The sequence below is a fragment of the Centruroides vittatus genome, unplaced genomic scaffold (assembly GCF_030686945.1).
Source record: "Centruroides vittatus isolate TY-2023 unplaced genomic scaffold, ASM3068694v2 contig_940, whole genome shotgun sequence".
In the NCBI taxonomy this organism is placed as follows: Eukaryota; Metazoa; Arthropoda; class Arachnida; order Scorpiones; family Buthidae; genus Centruroides; species Centruroides vittatus.
In genome coordinates, this window is record NW_027122624.1 from 4,116 (window position 1) to 26,401 (window position 22,286).

Consider the following 22,286-nt stretch of genomic DNA (forward strand, 5'->3'; position numbering starts at 1 on the left):
TTAATTGTATTTTAGAACTAAAATACATAAATTGTTTATTTTTGTCATTTCCAGTGTTTGTTTAAAACTTTTATGGAAATATGAGGTTTCAGACGGGTCTGACCCGTCTCGAAAGACACGAAAAAAACGGTTAATTTAGGGAAAAATTTATTAGTTAAAAAAAAACAGAGGTAAAAGTCGTTTGTAGTCGGACACCCATTGTTTATATCAAACTGCCAGGCAGAAACCATAAATTGCGGAAGGAAGTCGTCCTATGATCGGTGGAAGATCGAATTCGTCTTTGATTTTGACTTTTCTCGCGCTCCAGGTAAGAGTCTCGTTACGTTTAGTAACGAAGAACCAACCACTCGGGAAGCCTGATTGAAGGAGAACGACCGATCAAAATGGACGAAAGAAAGAACAGAGATTGATTTAATCTCTCCGACAATCGAGGACACCTCGCACTCGGTTAACGTTCTAACGTTCCGAATAACCAAAACGCCATGTTTCAACGCGCAAAAAAAAAAAATATACAATTTCTCATCTATTGTGCCAACCTTGGCACTTCGACTTAGACCATGTCCCTGACGCCAAAGGAGGAAGTCTCCCCGTGCTCTACAGATTTGTCAATGCCACTGTCTCGGGGCCACCTTCGATCGACCATCGAAGAACTACATCGACGCCCAGGATGTCCGAACGGCTGAATGTTCTACAGCAAACTATTTTGTACATAGTATATGTTTATTTTATGTTTATTTTTGTTGGTTTTTGTCAGATACGTCTCTTCCGCCACCACGCACGTACGAATGAACCCTAGACCATAACTGACGCGCAATTAACTGATTACCCCTGGAAGTCGGCTTCTTACAGAAACACAGCTTCCCTATCATCAAATGTCACGGCACGCCACTGTTTGGTTTTGATGGTTTAATTCTGTAACTATCGTAGTAAAAACAGGTTTTTCCATCAAAGAATGCCGCTATCCAGTGGCTACCAGGTTTATTTCTTTCGTCTAAATTAATTATAAACGATTTATACTTAGCGATGCAAACAGGTAAATCATCCGATGCAAAAACTCCTCCGAAAGTTTCTTTTATTTTCGGATCGCTGGATGCAAGCCTCCACAGCACGATGGTATTCATCAGTAATCGACGAAAACAGTCCTCGAAGCATCGATTTCTAGAGTATTATTGTATTCGAGTAAACAAATAACGTTTACAGTTTCTAATAATGCCATCGTGAACTTAAATTCGATTGAGATGTTTCCTAATTGATTTATGCTCTTATGTGATTCGGAGGCGGATTGATCCGGGGTAAGGTCAAAACAGTATAATGTGTAGCCGTCCTTATAATCCTTGTAAGATATATTTGTAAATTTATGGTGATTAATACATCCTATATCTTCGAATAATAATATAAAATTTCTTCCGTAAATAGAATTTACATAATCTGGACAATATGGTTGAGGCGGTACCATTTGGTTGTCTTTTAATAAACATATATAATTTAAATTGTAATTTTTAAAATTGAAAGGATTATATCGTACATTTCCATTAAATGCCGAATTAGAAACTAGACCGATGGTCATTCTGTAAGGTAGTTGGCCGATTACGGCATTTGAGTTATTAGTAGATTGTATTCCGCTACTTAAGGTAAAGACTTTTACATCGGTTCTTCGAAACGGCATTTTTATGATACCTGTTTGCAGCGCTTTTTCTATTCCAATTTGAACAGACGAACTAACGTCTACTTTATTAATTTTTAGAGATGCATTTTTTATAACTATTTTATAATTATTGCTATTAGCCATTAGAGCAAAATTGTCTTTAGATCTTTCTAATTTAATTCTTAAATCAACGTTATTAATTAACAATTTAGGTTGATTAGACAAATCGATATGAAGCCTTTCGATTAAATCTATTAATTTACTTTGTTTAGCAATATTAAATCTTTTAGCCAATCCTTCATTATTATCGTCTAACGAGTCCATATATTGTGCAGTATCTTTATAAAATAATGCGCTCGTTAAAAAAGTTTTTCTTGCGCATCTTTTGAATAAAATAATAATGCTTCTAAAATAGAGCGGTAGTGGTAATTAGTCTGCAAAATTATTTGTTTATCATTTAAAAACACGCTGCATTGAAAAAATAAACTATTTAAAAAATAATTAACAGGTGTAACCTTTTCTTCTGCAGAAACGTCCGTTCCGTCGTTTTTAATAATTTTTGCTTGAACGTGGAGATAAATCGAATGCAAGTTGATATAATTTTCGCCAGAACCGGATATGTAAAATTCTATCGGAGCACGACTATCAGATATTGTCGCTACGGGATGAACAATAACTTCTGTAGTATTGTCGACGGCCAGTTGCGTCCAAACGGTGCTAAATAAGTCCAGCTCGCTTTTGGTACAGGGGCAGGAATTCGGGTCCATTTTCTTATTCCGAAAATATATCGTGTACTTTCTGTCTTTTATTCTGCAACTGCTTCAGTCTCTTTGGTCGCTTTCGTTTTATACCCGATCCGCCTTGCACTTTTTTAACTACATCATCTTTAATTTCAGAGCCGATATCCTTTAGATGCGATTTTGCCGATTCTTTAAATGATTTCCTCGCAATTACGTCCGATCCGACACCAGACGCAAAATTTAATGCTTTGCGCCCCAGATATGATCCGATCTTCGACAGAATTGGTATGGATTTTCTAAAAAAATTGCCGAAGAATCCATATCCGCGCTGAATTTGAGGCCCCGCAAAATAACCTCGTCCTATCAAACGTTGCCTCAAATATAAATCGGGAGTCCATAACGTACCTCCTGCTTGATTACAGTAGTAATTTATACAAGCTTCTGGATCGAGCTTCATTTTGCACTTCTTAAAGACAAACTAACGCTAGATATAAAACTAACTGGTATTTATAACTGTTTAAAAGATAAAATTAATATTGTTTTTCCTCCGAAAAAGACTATCTCTTTTCCGCTCGCAGATCTCAGTTCGATTTCGATTGTTTCGATAAAATATTTCCTAATAGGAAAATACAAAGGTTTTGAATAAACTTTTACTATCTGATCTTCTTTCGTGCCCATAACGGGTATAACTCTTAATAACGGCGCCGTTATATCTCCTACGTGATGAGAAGAAATAATATTCGAATAAATAAAAATTTCCGAAATTCCTGCCGACATTCGATGGGATAGCGACTTATATATTCGCCGGGTGGAAATTTTGTAGCTGTAAATCCGAGAAAGTCTTTCAATTCATCTCCAAATTCTACAGAAATATTCCACGGAACTTTTAAAATAATTTTATTATTGGGCAACAACGCCAGTTTTATATACTAAAAAATGCTAAGAAATTTTTCGGGAGACGAGTATAATCCGATAGGAATAAAGATTTTTTCGTCTTTATAAACTTTCTTAATTACTTCTCTCTTTCTATTTTTCTCCACTAAATTAAAATATTCGTTCGAGTAGTCCTGAGTTGACGGTCGAAAATTATGAGTCGAATTACCTCTTAATACGGTATCTTCGTTAGGTAAGTTTAGCATATAAAGTAATTTCGACGAATCCTTTACGGTGATAAATAACTCGTGTTCGTCTTTTATATTTATATCCACAGTTTGATTATTTTTATCGAAAATAAATTCTGCCAAATTAGAATTTGTTAGACTAACTATGTTTGAATTTATTATATCAAACAATTCAGTTTTATCGCCTTTAATAGAAGTTAATGGAACCAAATATGATTTATCCGGCAAGGACTCATCTTCTCCTTTCACGCTTTCTTCGATCGTCACAATATACTGATTATTATGATTAGATATATTAAACCAGTTTCTTGGAATAATAGCTTCGGCAAGACCGACGCTCCAGTTTCCGTGTAAATTAATAGGAGGACTCATTTTCACTGTGAAATGCGACTGCGTATTCCTGGGAAACAGGTCCATACTTGCATTACTTATCAGCGTTACGAAAAAATCTGATTGCATCATTTTGTTACCTTTTGTAATTCTTCGGTATAAAACCTTCCTTCTAGAATCTCGTTATTCGCATCTTTTAATAACTGTTAGAACATTTTGTATTTGTGTAATATATGTAAGAACCGTAAACGTAGGACACTCTCAAATGCTTTCCTGTAATCTATGCTTTAAGATGTCTATTGTTTGTATTGTATAATTGTCATAGAATAGCAATGTACGAGTAATTGTTCTTTGGCCTTCATATAAATTCTACGCCAGCCTTTTTTGTTGTTGAAAGTTGTAATAATGTTGCTCATTTTGAAAATGTTTAATGAAACGTCGATAATTGACTATTTTCAATTTCGTATTTGTTGCAATCTCAATTTTAAATTTAAAAACTATCAATTAAACAGATTTATTGTATATTTATTTGTATAAAAGTTAGTTCAAAATTTAAAAGGAACTGCAGTCTTTTTAGACATTAATTTGAATACATTTATACAAAGTTACTTTTAGAATAATTGAATTGCAGTAAAATAATTTTTCATTTATTACATTATCTAAATAAATTTACATTTGCTGTAAATATTCTGATTTATTTAAACAGTCAATTCCTTTTAATGTAATAAACTCCGATATTCTCGAATCGGAAGATTTACGTCCTACCTTGGGTACAACGACGATTTTCAATACTGTTGGTTTCGTTCAAGATATGGACCTGAATATGCACGTGCTTCTACTTCATATCGTAAGTAGCTGTACTATGTAAGTTTGAAATTATTTATCAATTATTAATAACAATCATGTTTTTAATTCCAGAACGTTTACCAATAGAACAATCAACCGAAATATATCACTGTTTCCAAAACGTTTAAGTTTCAAAATTTTTAATTATTCGTACAGACCCTCTGGATACGAACCTATGCTTAATTGCAAGTCAGATGTGGTAAACTAAATAAAGAATAGATGCCATAGTAACAACATTGCGTTCGAACAAACGAAATGCGTCATTTTTTTATAAAGATGCAGTATATTCGGAGGGAGACGAAACTGTACATTTATCCGAGTACAGTGATAAGTACAAACACACGGTATTTTATGGTGAGGGAGGAGAAGCTTTTCATGTTTCTTTTGATGGAAACATTGCTTATCAGGCAGTCAGAGAGAAATTGAGAGCTGCAAAATTCTGATCTCATAATAGTACCGAACAGATGTTTCGGGTATATTTTTAGTGGTTTGGTCAGCGAGCACCTCAATACAGCACTTCGAGCATTGAGAGAGGTGTTTCCTGAACTGAAATAAGTTACTTTTAACTTTTTACCATACTATGCATAAATTATCCCAAGTGGTATGGAACATTTTCATCAAAAGCGCGACTGTTTTCCTCCTGACATTACATTAATGATTTTCGTGCAGTGGAACAACTCATGAAACTAATTCGGGATGAGCATTTTTATATCCAATTTTTATATAATTGTCCATATTTTATATGTAAATATTTTTTTGGATTTTATTTTTAAATTAAATTATGAAACTAATTCGGGATGAGAATTTTTATATCCAATTTTTATATAATTGTCCATATTTTATATGTAAATATTTTTTTGGATTTTATTTTTAAATTAAATTATGAAACTAATTCGGGATGAGCATTTTTATATCCAATTTTTATATAATTGTCCATATTTTATATGTAAATATTTTTTTGGATTTTATTTTTAAATTAAATTATGAAACTAATTCGGGATGAGAATTTTTATATCCAATTTTTATGTAATGTGCGTTTGTTCCTTGTCGCTAATTTCCGAAAGTTCTTCACCGATTCCTTTGAAATTTTCACACAACGTTCCATTCGAATACGCACGTGTTTTTATATAATATACATGTCGAAATTCCCCCCGCGGGGAGGGACAAAATTAAGGCTTACCATGAAGAACTGGGCTTCTATTATACTATTTTAGATGCTTTTTTTTTGCGTTTTTCATTGCGTTTTAATAGGGAACGTCATGGCCGGATGGCCGAGCGGTCAAGGTGGCAGCCTACCGCTCTGGGGGACCCGGGATCGAATCCTAACGGGTCGAATAATCCCCAGGAATTTTTCGGGGGTGGTCCGTTCGGATAAGTCGGGCCCCGTCCCTCACCACCCGGTCGTCCCATTGTGGGCCTGGTCGAACCCATAATGGGCCTACTAAAAGAGGCCCTCTTAGTGCCCAAGGGCGAAAAGAGTTAAAAAAATAAATAAAAAATAGGGAACGTCAAGAGAATGTACACTAAAAAGGGATTTTTCGGAATCCCCCTCACAGAGGAAGTGTTATACATTTATAATAGATACTTTTAAGCCACAGCAACGCGTGGTTGGGTTCGCTAGTTTTTAAATAAACTTACTGCTTAGATTATTCAAGGTCATGATAGTACTGAGATAAATTTTTGTTTTTCGTCTTTTTTTTAAATTTTTTGCTAGTTTTTGTGATATCACAAATTTATTTAGTTTATTACATATTTCTGTTATAGTTTTCATGATTTCTGATAAGTTGTTTTAAAATCCTAAATGTATTGTATAGAAGTCACTTTTATAAATTTTTTTATTTTGTTAGGTTTTGTACTAAATTATGCTCTTATATATTTGTTATACATCGCTTTCTGTAATTTTTCACATTTTTATTTAATTTTAATTAATTTACCAAATATAATAGTAAGAAAGTAATAGTAATAATAATAATAATAATAATAATAATAATGTAAACAAAGACACGTGTTTCTGCGGTCACGTGACAGGTCATGTGATCGCAGAAACCCCTGCGGCGGGTGAGGTGACGCCATTCTATTTCCTGTCATTTTCCTATGACATTGAGCTATCTAAGAAATAAAAATAATTTAAAATATTAAATGTTGTCCATTATTTAAAAGCATGATTCTAGTAAATAAATTCATTTCTTATTATTTACATATTTATGATAATTTAAATTTAAATAAAGTAAGGTCTCTACTTACGAACTTAATCCGTTCGTAGCGGTTGTTCGCAAGTCGAAAGTTCGTAACTCGAAAAGACGATGTTTGGCGCAAAAGCTCAAATACAACATTGTTTTTACAATTAAATAGTTTACAGTTTAGGCTACTTGGATAATGTTGAATTGAGATTGATTTGAATTTATACTTCCCTTTAACAATCACATGTACATTATTTATTAAAATTATTCATTTAAAACAACTACAAATGTACATATGTATGTATATAAATTTATAAAATAAACAACTTCAAATTTAAAAGTACAGTAAACTCTACTGTATTTTTATGTATATGGACATTATATTTAAAAAGTAAAAGCTTCTTCTTCTTCTGGGTTAATATGGAGGCTTTTAGCTCGAGCACTTTTGCCTCCGATAAGTTTATACGTTCCATTCTTCGGATATATTGTTCTAAGGTCCTCACAATCACAAAAGTCGAGATCCTGAGCAAGCATTAGTTCTACATTATGTCGCTGTAGAAAACAACGCCAACATCCGAATCGTTTTGTAGTATTTTCTGGTCATAATTACAAATTATAAATGCTTTATTCGTAATTACTATTAGTTAAAAATGAAAATAAGTTAAATTTTTAGATGGACACCTTACTTATAAATGAATGATTTTCCATAAAAATATACGATAATGTTTAAAACGGAATGCTCTAACTTGTAAGAATATAAGGTAGAATTACGAATAAAATATAAGGAGACTTAAAAGTTGATATTTTCTCACTCTAAACATGCTTCCGGAAATCTTTTCTGGCTACGAACTTCTGCAATTCCAAAGTTATGTCAGATTTGTAAACAAGAAATCACAATACACTGAAACTTCCATTAACGGACCTCTACTTAACGGGCATTTTTACAATCTCCAGACCCTTCAAATAAGACATCTATTATTATATTATATATAACGGACACTCTAAATAACGGACGCTATCGTCCATAACCAACCTTCCAAAAACGTAAAGTCCCGTCTTCAATATTCGAAAAGAACACTAAATTTTCAGATGCCCGTTTTTTGGAATCGCTTGAGAAGTGGGTCCTGTTATTTAGACAAGAATCTGTTTGTGTTTAAGACTACGTGCTCACTGAAGTTTCGTTCGAATCGAAGACCCGAACGTCTGGTCTTATCCTTGTAAGTGACAGTTTAACATGTTACTTTTGCCTTTCATACGCCAAGCTGATAAGGCTACTGACACCCAATTAAGAGGTAACCTTATATTCTAGGACCTTGACCGACACCTGCATTAATTAGTAAGTAAAACTAGTGGCAATAAATCATTTGAAGCGACGAAAAAAATTAAAAACTGGCGATATTTTTAAATTTTCCAGACCGATCCTTGTATATATGTCAATGTGCGTGTATGTATGCATCTATTTCGTTTAATATCTTACTTGTTAGGATAGGGGAATGATTAAGAACGAAATTCGGCATAATAGCTTGTGTGTAAGAAGCATTGATGCTATTAAATTTCGATAGTTAAAGATCGAGGGGTGGGGAGATAGCGGGGTGTTATGTGTCATATATCGAAAGAGATCGAACTGAATGAAGATTTTACTGGTTATTCTAATTTACAATTTTTTTTATAAAATTTATTTCTACCCTCAAAATTAACTTTTTACTATATTAAAATAAGTAATAATATAAAAGTTTTTTTTTATGACAAAATCTCACAATAGATGACACAACAATTTTATTATGAATAATAATATAAATATTATTTTTAAAATAAAATCTCATAACAGCCGAAAAGTTACGCAACTAGTTCCTACATTTTTTAAGATATTGTGTATCGCATTCTTCTTTTTTTTTGTAACTTCCACGTATTGTAGATAAGATAACGTTTCTGAAAACTCCAAAGAAGGAAGTGATTCTTCCTAGATTCAAATGCATTTCCATTAACTATTATTTATCAGATAATTTGTTTTAATTTGCAATAACACTCTACGGATTTCAGTAAAATTAAATGATGTTTAATATTAAGGTATTGGGTGTTTTTATTTTTATATTATCGATCGCTTCTTCTCTCCCTGATAATTTTTACAGAAGGTAAGATTAAATATTCATAAACATTCTTAAATTCATGATTCTAAAAATACGTTAATAGACTTGAATTCAGTTTTAACAGATTGGAAGATTCTGAATCAGGTAATTTCATTTGTAATTTTCCAAATTAATGTTTCTATTTATTTAGCAATAACTACTGTAGTACACACAGTTTTTCGTTGCTCTTGTGTCTTTGGCACAACGAAAAAACTACAGACTTTATTATATCTTTAATATTATTATACTAAATTTCAGATAATCAAAGTGTGGCTGAAATAGTTAGAGAAGAATACATAGATCAAAATGGAAATAAACGTACAAGAGGTAATTTAGTGTTTAATGGTTCATTAAAATTATTTCTTTTTACATTTGTTAATTAATAACAACAGGATTTAATTTATAGAATATTATAGCATAATTTTATAAAATAATTTTTTAAAAGTAATGCTAAAACGACTGGAAATCCGGGTGCGAGTTCTGGTCGAAACTTCAAAAATCTTTTCTTCATCAACCGACCACCGTATTGTGAGCATGATAGAATTCATAATAGGTTTGAGAAACTCCCTTTAAATGCTCGCAGGACAGAAATTATGGAGAATTGAAGAGTTAAAAATAGATCTAGAGTTAGAAAAAGGTTAATTCTATGTAGTCTTTATATATAGAATTACATCACTAGACTATAAAGAATTATATATTATATTTTATGTAATTAAATTGTAAAAAGATATTTAGCTAAAGAGTATTTATAACAGCTTTGTAATTTTTCGTATTAATTTCTAGAATTCGAAATTAAGAAATCCGGTATTACAAAAGAAAGAAAGAAAAGAGATAGTGACAATCTTATTGGTAATTTTTATTTCTTAATTAAAAATAATATCAATTTTACATTAATTTAATAATGCTGTAATATTATTATAACAATGTAATATTATTATAATATAATATAAAATCTCGATAAATTTTATTTTATATATATTGTTAATTATTACAAGTTATTGTTTGTAATAACAAAATTAGTGTATTTTATAATTAATTAATATTGAAAAAATACTATCTTCAGATATCTAATATAAATATAAAACATTGTGTATAAATTCAGATGACTGAAAATTTTTTATGATAAATTCTGAGACAAAAATTTCACTTTATTATTCACTTTGGTAATTTATAAGGTAAATTGTATTTAGATTTAGATAGGGAGCTATTAGCTGAGATATTTGGACAAAGATAAGTCCCAAAATTTGGAATTTTATATAAAAAACAGGAAAGGAAACTTTATATCAAATTTTTATTTGTTTTGAACACTACTCATATGTATTTTTGACTTTCTGACAGGGCTGATCCAAGGCCTTGGCTGATCCCACATTTGTGAGATGGAACGTACTTGTTTCAGAATCTGAATGAATTACTGATGTAACTCGTATTTCAGTAATAATAATGTTTCTAGTTTTAGTAATTTATTAATTTTTTCCAATTTTTTGAAGCTTTAGAACTGTGGATATTATCATTTTACCTATAAACAAGCAGTATTAATTTAAAATTTTAGTAAATTTACTGTAATTTTTATGATACTACATAGTATTATAAATTCCCCACTTTAAAATATGTTTTTCGTTTAGTTTCCACTTTTATAAATTACAAAAAGTTATTATGATAAAAATATTTATGTCAGTGTTTCGTATTTTATAGTTAAAAATTATTTAAAATAATTCAATTTAAATTAGCAATTGCGGATTGATCAATATATTAAAGATTGTAATTAAAGATTAAAAATTGTAAATGAAAACGCGTTTGAAGAGTCATAAATAGAAAACTTCATCTTGCTTTAAAAGCCATGAAAATGTATGAATATAATTTATTAAACGAATAAAAATATTTGTTTATATCACTTTTTTTTAGAATTGGTAGGGTAAGACAATGCAACACTTCGGCGACGTGTTAACAGGTAAGTGGATCTTGGAAGGAACTTTCTATGGGAAATCCTCGCAGGACACTCCTTAATCTTTATTTAGATGTTAAACACGTGAAGAAAACCCAGGTAATTTCATGATGTCATTCTGTTGATGAGGCGCGATTAACTCACTACAAATGTTCAGTGGTGTTAACCACTTAATTGCTGATAGGCCGTATCATGTTTTTTATAAAGAAAACTAACAATTCATCATAATGTTTGACATAAACAGTCCAGCTGATCCTTCTTAATCTGAGTCTAAATAAATAAATAAATAATTAAATACAACTTACGTATATTTTAAAAAATTTGTTGAAAATTTTTAGTTTGACTTCAGAGAAGCTGTTTGATAGTGAAAATATTTTGTAAAAATTATCTAAAGGTTTTTAAATTGTTGTATTTTTTCATATTAATTTGCATTTAACATTTTAAATTTTAAATGTAATTCTTATTTTATACTAATTTAAATTTCTCAAACTATTTTTAATTAACTTCTACCTGAATCGGGTTTAATAATTTTATAGATATTTTATAGGGCTTTTTATTATCAGTTAAATGTTGATCCAAAGTCTCTTATCCGGATTTTTAAGTCAAATAATTTCACAGAAAGAACATTAATTAACAGCCCTTACTTGTTAATAAACCATCCTTTCATTTCCATTTATATATATACATTTAGGATATCACTATTGCGGTATCCCTCTTCAGTATAGATGGAGTGTTTATAACTACAAACAGTGGTGATATTCGAAATAGTTAACAAAGGGTTCGCTAGCAGAAAATTTTTCCCTGACAATCACCGACAAATGAAATGGAAGTTTTGGCTAGAAATAAATATAATACCTTTTCTTGCGATATATCTAATAATCAGTGGCGTATTTGGAACGTAACGAGCCCTGGGCGAATACCAGGTAACAATAGTATATTACTGCATTACTGCTGTCGACCTTTTTTTTTTCCTTTTTTAGGCAGAGAAATTTTTCACCCCGAATGGCACTGCTGATAATAGACAGATGTCATCATCTCTCGAAATACAATATTCTTTTTATTTCGCTGTCCATAGCCCGACATGTCTTCCACAACCATCTTGTATTATCTCGCGCGCGTGGGATTGTGGGATCTCTCTTATGACTGGATCTAGTTTCAAGAACTCTCTTGAATCGATCGCGATTAAACCTCGTTTCGGTCGAGATTGAAACGGTCGGAGAGAGATCGCACCAAGACATAGTCCCCGACCTTGCTCACAATCTAGATTGAAATGCTCGGTGCGAACGGGGTATAAGGCTCTAGTTTAGTAGTATTACAGAGTATAATACGTATATTTTAATATATTTTTTTAAAAAAACAAAACCACTGAGAAATGTTCCGTGTGTTTAACAAGGTTCGGAAAACTGAAAATTTTAACAACGGGTTTGGCCCGTTTTTCCCTAGATACTGTGCGAACCCGCTGAATATCACCACTGTCTACAAACAATCCACAATTTAATTAAATTCTTTATAGAACTTCAGTAGTAAGTCACATACCTCTATAAGTAAAATAGACACATAAGGTTCGGCTTTCTCTTCCACAATTCTACATTTCTAAGGAGACAACCAGTAGCAAAACCTTTCCAATTGTTCAAATTAATATTCCTTGTTAAATTCCTACTATTAGTTCACACTCTCCCTATATATATACAATATATATATAATATATTATATATCTTGTTCAAATTTTCAATCGTTAATAAAATACTTTTTATTCATCCACTCAAGTTCAAATACATTTTTTTAAACTTGTAGTGGATGACACTTGATGTTAATACAGTTTTTTCAAATATTAATTCATTAATTAAATTTAATTATTGGTTAATATTACATGTGGTATCGAAGATCGCGACAGGGAAATTTTTTTTTCCTACGTTCGAGATGGCCGCGTTTCCGGTAATCTCGAATCAGATACTCGAGTGATAATCTGGAAGCAGATTAACAATGGATAATCTCGAAGTAGAATACCGAGTGATCTAAACGTTAGGAGGCGTACCCGTACTATCTGTCGCATTATGCAAATTAATAAATTTCCCCGTCGCCGTCTAGTATCTACGGAAAAAATTTCCCCGTCGCCATCTTCGATACCAAGGGTAACATTAACCTAATTATTAATACTTTAAATAGAGTTTTAGCAGTTTGTAATGAAAATTGAAATCAACAGGAAGTAGCTCAATCGGTAAAATGCAAGGATTTCAGTATTTTTCGCGTGAAGGTGAAGAATACGAGTTCAATTCCTGCGAAAATCAATAAATTTTTGAAAATTTTTGCTTTAAGTAGATGTTTTATCCAAATGATTTTCGAGAGTGAGTTAGCAGTTGTGGCTTAGTGGTTAGAATGGAGGATTTTTCTCAAAAAATAAAATTGAAGAAATTTTATGCTTTGGGTTCAATTCCGATTTCTCTTTCTATTTTGCCACTTAATATTGTGATTCTGTCATATGTATATACATATTTATATTAATTGTGATTATTTAATAAAAAGTAACTAAAATAAAATTTTTCTTTGTTGACCTAAGTAGGAATTGACTTAAAAAAATTTTTTTTATATTACTTGTTTTTTATTTATATTCTGTCATGTCTTCTATTTCTATTTCTATTCTACTTATGAATAAGCAACCACATAAGGTGAGAATTTTATTGAATTCTCATTAAAAAAAACTTTTTATCCATTTAATTCGGCTCCCCAAGATTAAATTTCCAATGTGCCATTGGATACAACTAAACCCCTATCGAGACAACACATACTTATTCAGAGATCAGGCACAGCTTCCTATCCACTGCTATAGATCAAGGATTGTCATTCCAATATGTATGTACTATACACATATACCAGTGTTCAAATTAATGTTATTTTTATGTTTAACTATTTCAAAATGTCTTAAAGAATTTTCATTTGTAATTATTATTTTCTTTGTGTAATATTTTAATATCCTCTTTTTAATTTTACAATTATTCATCTAAAAATGCAAATATTATGGCGATTCCTTGTGTTTTAATCTAATATCTCCTGCACATACACTCTTATTTTTACAAGAACATGGTATAAGATAGAAAATGTTGAAAATGTCGCGGGAATTGTTTTTCTTGTTATTTTTAAGAACTTTTATATAATTATTTAATATATTATTAAAATTATGTGCTAAAATTATATCGTTTTTAAGATCTCCTTTTCAAATTAACAAACACTTTTTTAATATATGGGAATTTATCTTAATTATTCAGGATGTAACCATGCCAAACCACCTCTAAGTGGATCATTAACATGTAACTATTATAGAGAAAGAGAGTAAGTTTTCTTGTTTCTATTTACAGTTTATTTTAAAATTAATTGCTTTAAAAATTAAAATAATTTTACAATAAACTTTATTTACAGATTCTGTGAAGCAAAATGTATTGCAAATTATAAATTTCCAGACGGTTCAATCGTTAAAAGTTATAATTGCTCATATAATGGGAATATGTGGAATAAAATCGAGATAATTCCTGATTGTGAACCTGCAGGTAAGGAAATTAATATATTTAAATAATTAAACGTTAATCTGTACTTTAAAAATAATTAAAACATTCGGCTTTCAGTGCCAAGTATCGGTTGTGATATTGTTACAGGAAAACATCAATTTGTTATGTGTATAACCGATTCAAAAACTCAGTAAGTTATTTTTATATTTCTATTTAATTTTCATTTTAATTACGTTAAGTGTTATATTGTATTCATTCATTTAATTCCAAGATGTCTTGCAATTTGGACCCATAATTTTCATATTAGATGAATCAAATTTAGATTTAGGCTTTTCTTAAGTTGTAAATTTAGGATATAAAAGATCTTTCCATCAGATAATAATTTTTAAAAAAGTGAAATTCTAGTGCCTTAGAAAGTGAATTAGAGCCTTACTCTGAATTGTTTTAAGAGTCTCTTAACATTAGCCTGAGATGCGGATATACTCGTATAAATCCGATCTGATAGCCTAACATCGTTTGCATGTAAGAATTTTTCTTCTAGACATATTCTCTGTTCAACGATTTAAATTTAATTTATAGTGTTTAAGAAATTATTACATTCAGGATTTTTAAAATATATTATTTTTTTCTATATATAGACGCTGTAAATCACAATGCCAAAGCGGATATGGATATCCTGATGGCTCGAGACGAATGGAAACCACCTGTACTAAAAGTAATGGTGAATATGACCCTGTGAAGGAAATTCCCGACTGCGTTTTTACAGGTAAAGTTTTTTTAAAGCAAATTAAACGTCATTATTATTATTTCTTTTTCATTTCTGGTTCTCACTTGTTATCACTTATGAAGTGTATAATTATTTTATAATCATTGTGAATGACTAAGAAGTAATGTTAAAATTTTGAAATCATTTGTAGTAGCTTTATGATGTTATATAGTTTAAAATATAAAAACAAATGCATTCTTCAAGTACGATAGCGATGTTTTAATTATATGAAAAATGGTAACACAATTAACAAATTTTAATTTTAATGTTACTGATTTTAATGAAGATTAAAGGCTTTAAAGTCTAGATTAGAAATGTCACTTTCTGATAAAAATGTTACCTATAATAGAATTTACATAGTCCAAGATAGAAAGATATCAGCAAAGTTATTTGCTGATACGTGCCTGAACCAGATAGAACGATGCCTTACATTAAAAACATAAGTTATACGAAATAAAGTATGTTTTGAAAAGCGGTGAAAATTTTGTTTTTAATTTAATTAGTATTTTATTTATACAAATAGTTTTACAACATTAGAAAGGAATAAACCCATATTTGTGAATAGGTATGTCTCCATGTCATCTCTTTCAAATCCTATTCAATAGTTTTAACAAAAACATCGAATAGCTAATATCTAATTTATATGTAATAACATATCATAATCTAAGAGCAATATATATTGATATAAGAACTAAACATAAGGCGTAATAGCTAATAATGCTCTTACGCCTCTGAGCATTGTTGTTTAAAAAGTTGATAATTTATAAGTAAAATCGATTTAAAATTACTTAATAGATTTTTTATTCTTTAGTTACCTCTATGCTTTTAATTCTAATGCAATAGTTATTAGGTTCAAATAAAAGAGAAGTGAGTTGTTTCATTCAAATCAAGCCTCCCCAGGGTGGGCTCACTCTTGTGATTAATCAAGGATTCCATTATGTTTTTCCCGCAAATTTGTTTTTTATGTTAATGAATAAACTTAATAACGAAATTCAACATTAGTTTTCTACATTATCCTTAAAATGTGTATTCAATATATTCTCTATATTATGAATAAAATTTGTTGATGAATTTTCAAAAAAAAATCATTTATATTTATTTTAGGTGAAGAAGACGACGATCCTGATGTAATCATATTCGATTTTGAAGGCCGATAGGCTTATAAACTACCGAATTATTAATCATTCTGAATATTGCGCTCGATTTTATTCGAAATAAAATATATTGATGCAGAAAATCGAGGATATAAACTAATTGAATTATTATCTTGTTACTGATAATTTGTAATTCCTTATAAATTACATGTATTAATAATATGTGACCGGAGCTGACGAGAGCTTTTACGGGGCCTGGTGTTAGAGCGGTATCCCTCTTCGTCTTCCCATACATTGGAGTACTTGGGGTACAGTACGTGCCTCCCTTTGTTGTAGGTTTCAGGGATGGGAAATTGGAGTCGATTTAAAAAAAAAAACACACCGATTCGGGAGACGAGAGTCGTGTATTTTTCTGCTGACTCCCCATCCCTGATGGGGCCGCTCTTTATTCTTAATCCCCAAAGGATAGTGTTTTTGTTTTATTTTACTTTTAAATTAGTTAGGCCCAATCATTTTTATCACAGAAAACTGTTTACTAATGACAGAATTAAAATAATATTTATTAATCGAAAATTTGTTCTAGTGGGTCGTAATTGTTCGGTCTACTACCGAAGGTACCACTATATTTGTATATTTAGTATACGTGACAGCATCGAGAGATTAATTAACGCAGTTAATTAAGAGATACACACACACACACACACACACACACACACACACACCACACACACACACACACACCTAAAACGTAAAGAAGCCATCCACTAATAGGTGGATGGCTTGTTTACGTTTTATGATCCCGAGGGGTCGGGATTCTTTTGTCAGGTCGAGTGGAGGAGGAGAGAGGGGTCGTTGGTAAGGGCGTCAGCAATAAACGAGTAAAGGGCACCATTAACAAGAAAATCAAAATTTATTGGATAACAAACAGACATTTACAATAACGAACATCGAATATTTATCGAGATTCCCTATCTCTCGAGTACAGGTTTAAGGGGCCGAGAGAGTTTACAGGATTTGTTGTCATACCTCTTTGACACTTCCACGGAAGTTCGAATCAGTATTTCCTTGCTGCGGTGCACAATTTAACAAAGTCGCGACTGAGATACACGGATCGCACTTGATAAAGAATAATTCGGAGCAACGGCTCCTCATTAAATTCCTGGATGTCACTGATCTGGCATTCGGTGAGAGACTCCCCTGAAGGAGCTGAATCGGGCTTATATTGGTTCGGCTTGGAAAAATAAGTCATGTGACTAAATGTTGTCAAAAGCAAAGGTTACTTTAGTAGGTGTTTAGGTCATAGATGTTCCCGGGACCATAATAAAGTGACGAAATCTGACAATAACTATAAACTTATGGCTTGCAATATTAATATTAATCCTAATTGAAATTAAAAATTATTTTTACGCTATTTCGATATTTGTTGAATTAAAAATAATCAGGTACTTTTACTAAATTGGCTTCATCGTCACGCGAAACGCAACAATATCGGTAACAATACCTTTTTCCATTGTTTCACTTTCTTTGTTGTAAGTGGGCGATTTTCGAATGAGAAAAAAACTTTTGCGATTTTTTGCTTTATTTCTTGAGAATAATTGCTTCGGATATAAATGTGAGTAATATTTTGGCAGATTACACGATATACTGTACAAATATTTTAATATAAATAGAACTACATGTTTAGAAATTTATCATTGAGTAATTATAAAGTTTTTCAAGTTGCGTAAGAGCACAGAACTAGAATAAAAATATCCATTTAAAGATAAATGTCAATATTTTCAACTGATTTGGAATATTCCACAACCGTTTAAAATATGCGTAACGTAAGAAAAAAAATTTTAATCGTAACGTTCGACCTATTAGCATTTGTTATATTTTTAATGGTTGCTGCCATCTCGAAATAGAATTTTCGCTGGAAATTAAAAGTCATTTTTTTCGCTATTTTCATAATTTTCGTAGAAATTTAATTAGCAAAAAATTGCGTAACGTAAAAAAGGAAACATTTTTAATCGTAATGTTCCACACATTGGAATTTGTGCTATTTCCAGTGGCCGCCGCCATCTTGAAATTAAAAGTTCGCTAGCAATTAAAAGTTATTTATTTCGCTATTTTCATAATTTTTGCAGAAATTTAATAGCGTAACGTAATAAAAGAAATAATTTTAATCGTAACGTTCGACATATTAGAATTCGTTATATTTTTAATGGCTCCGTTATCTTGAAATAGGAAGTTTTCTAGAAATTAAAAGTAATATTTTATTTCATATCGATATTTTTTGTACAAATTTAATTAGCGAAACTTTGCGTAACGTAAGAAATGGAATATTTTAAAACGTAACGTTCGATAGATTAGAATTTGTTATTTTTGCAATGGCCGCAGTTATCTTGAAATCGAAAGTTCGCTAGAAATTAAAAATTATTTTTTCCGCTATTTCGATATTTGTTGAATTAAAAATAATCAGGTATTTTTACTAAATCGGCTTCATCGTCACGCGAAACGCAACAATATCGGTAACAATACCTTTTTCCATTGTTTCACTTTCTTTGTTGTAAGTGGGCGATTTTCGAATGAGAAAGAAACTTTTGCAATTTTTTGCTTTATTTCTTAAGAATAATTGCTTCGGATATAAATGTGAGTAATATTTTGGCAGATTACACGATATACTGTACAAATATTTTAATATAAATAGAACTACATGTTTAGAAATTTATCATTGAGTAATCATAAGATTTTTCAAGTTGAGTAAGAGCACAGAACTAGAATAAAAATATCCATTTAAAGATAAATGTCAATATTTTAAACTTATTTGGAATATTTCACAACCGTTTAAAATATGCGTAACGTAAAACATTGCGTAACGTAAAAAACGAAATATTTTTAATCGTAACGTTTGACAGATAAGAATTTGTTATATTTTTAATGGCCGTTGCCATTCTGAAATGAAAAGCTCGCTAGAAATTGAAAGTTATTTTTTTCTTTATTTTCATATTTTTTGTAGAAATTTAACTGCGTAACGTGAAAAAATAAATAATTTTAATCGTAACGTCCGACAAATTAGAATTTGTTATATTTTTAATGGCCGCCGCCATTTTGAAATAGGAAGTTCTCTGGAAATTAAAAGTCATATTTTATTTTATATCGATATTTTTGTAAAAATCTAATTAGCGAAACATTGCGTAACGTAAAAAACGAAATATTTTTAATTGTAACGTTCGACGGATTGGAATTTGTGCTATTTTCACTGGTCGCCGCCATCTTGAAAATAAAAGTTCACTACCAATTAAAAGTTATTTTTTTCGATACTTACATTTTTTTGTAGAAAATTAACAGCGTAACGTAAAAAAAGAAATAATTTTTAATCGTTACGATTAAAATTATTTCTTTTAATCAGACAAATCGTTCGACAAATCAGAATTTCTTATATTTTTAATGGTTGCCGCCATCTTGAAATAGAAAGTCTCTAAAAATTAAAAGTCTTTTTCTTCTAGCTGGCGTCTGCATAGTCGCACTCTAAGGTCATCCTTACATTTCGAATTCATTTCATTACTTAACATCGATTTAACTCCCAAGCTTTTTAAAGGTAAATTCTGTTTTTTCAGACAAATTTCACATAAGTTCAATTGAATCATGATCATATCTCGTATCCCTTGTAATATTTTTATATTTCGTACTTAATTCTTTTCTATACGGTTTCTGCCGCCATGGTCAACAGCAATATGGTCATCACGCAATATCTGAAATATTTGTTCAGTGTAAACATATTTAACATTAACGGATACTGTTATAAACCATATACCGGGCTCTGTCCCTCACCACCCGTCCGCCCCATTGTGCACCTGGCCGAACCCATAATGGGCCAGATAAAACGAGGCCCTCTTAGTGCTCACAGAGCGAAAAGAGTTAAGTAAACATTTGCCATTAAGTGAAGAGTAACCAAGGCTGCTCAGAATGCTGTATGTCCAACTTTACAGCAGAAATTTATACGAATAAACATTGCTTTGAACTACCCTTAAAACTAATGAAAATAAATGAATAGTCACGCACGAATATGCAAGTATTCCGTTCGTTTGATAATTCGGGTAACGTAGATATTCAAGTTTTAACAGTGACTAGTAGTATTGACAGGTGTAATTGAGTACACGTGGACGTTGATCCCAACCAAATTTCTCGAACTTTTAGCATCATGTTGAATACCGTATATAATGCATTATATATCTAAAAATAAAAAATATGGAGAAGTTAATTCATTCGAAATTTATTCTACCTAATACCAAGTATTTGTTTTTATTTCCAGGAATGGAAGCGGTATTTAACAATCAGTTTTTACTGAGAAATTCTTAGCCGTTGTAAAAAAACTTATTAGCGAGGTTGAGGCCGAAGTTTTAAAAGCGAAAACGTGTACGTCGGACGTTGAGCGTCGCTTTCCTGTAAGCCTAGAAGTTTGACAATGGCGTTTGGAAAGTCAGTGGAATCATGCTCCACATTCGAAATGCCATTGTCAAACTTCTAGGCTTACAGGAAAGCGGCGCTCAACGTCCGACGTACACGTTTTCGCGTTTAAAAATTCGGCCTCAACCTCGCTATTTATTTTCATTAGAGTACAATTTTCATTCGAGCGGCAATGGTATTTTGTGCACAAGAAAGGAGTTTATTTTGAATAATATTATACTAAATCTACTTAATAAAACGCAATTAAAATTCAAGAATCCACACTCAATAAATGGGTTTCCTGTTAACTGGCAATTCGAAATGATCAGAAAATATTTCTAGTTTTCTGTTAATTGATCGTCCGTTTAGAAGGGAGGTGAGAGTTAAGGGTACGCATTGAGTGGTTTAAGAGAATGCGATTAAAAATAGCTAATGTTCCGGTGCTACATTAAGGTTTTGATCACGCTACGTGATTAGATGCTTAGTCTTAAATAAAATGTAATTATAATTTTATCACATTCATCTATGTTTTTCCTGCAACAATTTTCGCTTTAACAAAAATGCTTTTTTATATTTAATTTTACACTGCTATTGACCAAGGCATGCCCGTTTGTCGATAATACGAAATACAACTAACAAAAATGCGAAATGGAAAAATACTTAAGAAAATGGTTGCCACGGGGCATGCATATAAAAAAAATTATGGGAACTGCTGCTCTGAATCAATGTAGTAAAATCGATTCGTTAACTTTTATGTAACCTACGCAATTTCTTCTAATAAACACGAGCTATTCAAGTGCAACAAACATAAAAATGTCTTCCGATTGTGGGTCTCAAAAATTGCTTGGCCGCTGGATTGAGGGGGAAAATTGTTACGGCCTTGCTTTTTACAATTTTGACCAATAATATAACTACGGAAAGTCGAAGTATCAAACACAAATCCGTGTTAATAACAACCACTTGGCTTTTTTTCCACCTTTATTTAGTTGAGGTGGAACTAAATAAAGGTGGAAAAAAGCCAAGTGGTTGTTATTAACACGGATTTGTGTTTGATACTTCGAAGAATAATACAACACGGTTTCACAAAAATCAACAATAACTACGTAACTTATATTTGAAACAAAATTTTATAGATATTTTTGTAATTTTCTGTAATGGACATGATTTTCCACGAATTCACCACTCACACTGACATTTTTTCGCGAATTTATTACTATCTTCCAATTACAATCTCTTTATGCTTTCTATCGGACAATATGTGTACCACGACTTGTGTTGCAGGACTACATTCGGTCACACTACTATTTCGAAACCTTAGTCACAGTGTGACATATTTCCCAAAAACTTTCGAACTCTGAACAGTCCGACGACGACCAATTTTTTTTTTTTTCGTTTTCGGTAATATTTTGAAACAAAATTACGCTTTTACTGCCTTTGACCGGTGCATTCTTTACAAGTTTTTTACAGAAAAGACGTACAATTATCGTTACGCTATTCCTTACGACGTTACGAACTGTAAACATAATTGAAATGTCACGCACAGATAATCCCTGGTATTTGAATTATAC

The 22,286-nt window shown here is 31.2% G+C and overlaps 2 protein-coding genes across 3 annotated transcripts; one reads left to right on the forward strand and one right to left on the reverse strand.

Annotated features, from left to right (window-relative positions):
- Positions 1-1,120: 1,120 nt before the first annotated feature.
- On the reverse strand, positions 1,121-1,969 carry LOC136984910 (uncharacterized protein F54H12.2-like). Its single transcript, XM_067282049.1, has one exon. It carries the CDS (start codon positions 1,967-1,969, stop codon positions 1,121-1,123), a length of 849 nt encoding a protein of 282 aa, XP_067138150.1.
- Positions 1,970-8,776: 6,807 nt separating this feature from the next.
- LOC136984909 (uncharacterized) lies at positions 8,777-16,433 on the forward strand. 2 transcript variants are annotated; one of them, XM_067282046.1, is made up of 9 exons: positions 8,777-8,994; positions 9,074-9,093; positions 9,247-9,315; positions 9,772-9,837; positions 14,194-14,257; positions 14,345-14,472; positions 14,548-14,620; positions 15,069-15,196; positions 16,301-16,433. In XM_067282046.1, the coding sequence occupies exons 1-9, from the start codon at positions 8,912-8,914 to the stop codon at positions 16,351-16,353; spliced, it is 684 nt and encodes a 227-aa protein (XP_067138147.1). In that variant the 5' UTR covers positions 8,777-8,911; the 3' UTR covers positions 16,354-16,433. The 2 variants fall into 2 exon arrangements, with proteins under 2 accessions (XP_067138147.1, XP_067138149.1); XM_067282048.1 differs by lacking the exon at positions 9,772-9,837.
- Positions 16,434-22,286: the final 5,853 nt, after the last annotated feature.

What these genes read in the sequence shown, in the direction of transcription:
- LOC136984910 (XM_067282049.1), bottom strand. Translation starts at nt 1,969, where the DNA reads ATGGACTCGTTAGACGATAATAATGAAGGATTGGCTAAAAGATTTAAT.
- LOC136984909 (XM_067282046.1), top strand. Translation starts at nt 8,912, where the DNA reads ATGATGTTTAATATTAAGGTATTGGGTGTTTTTATTTTTATATTATCG. An exon ending in TGGAAATAAACGTACAAGAG is followed by an intron (nt 9,316 to 9,771) that starts GTAATTTAGTGT and finishes ATTAATTTCTAG; the next exon opens with AATTCGAAATTAAGAAATCC. An exon ending in AGATAGTGACAATCTTATTG is followed by an intron (nt 9,838 to 14,193) that starts GTAATTTTTATT and finishes TTAATTATTCAG; the next exon opens with GATGTAACCATGCCAAACCA.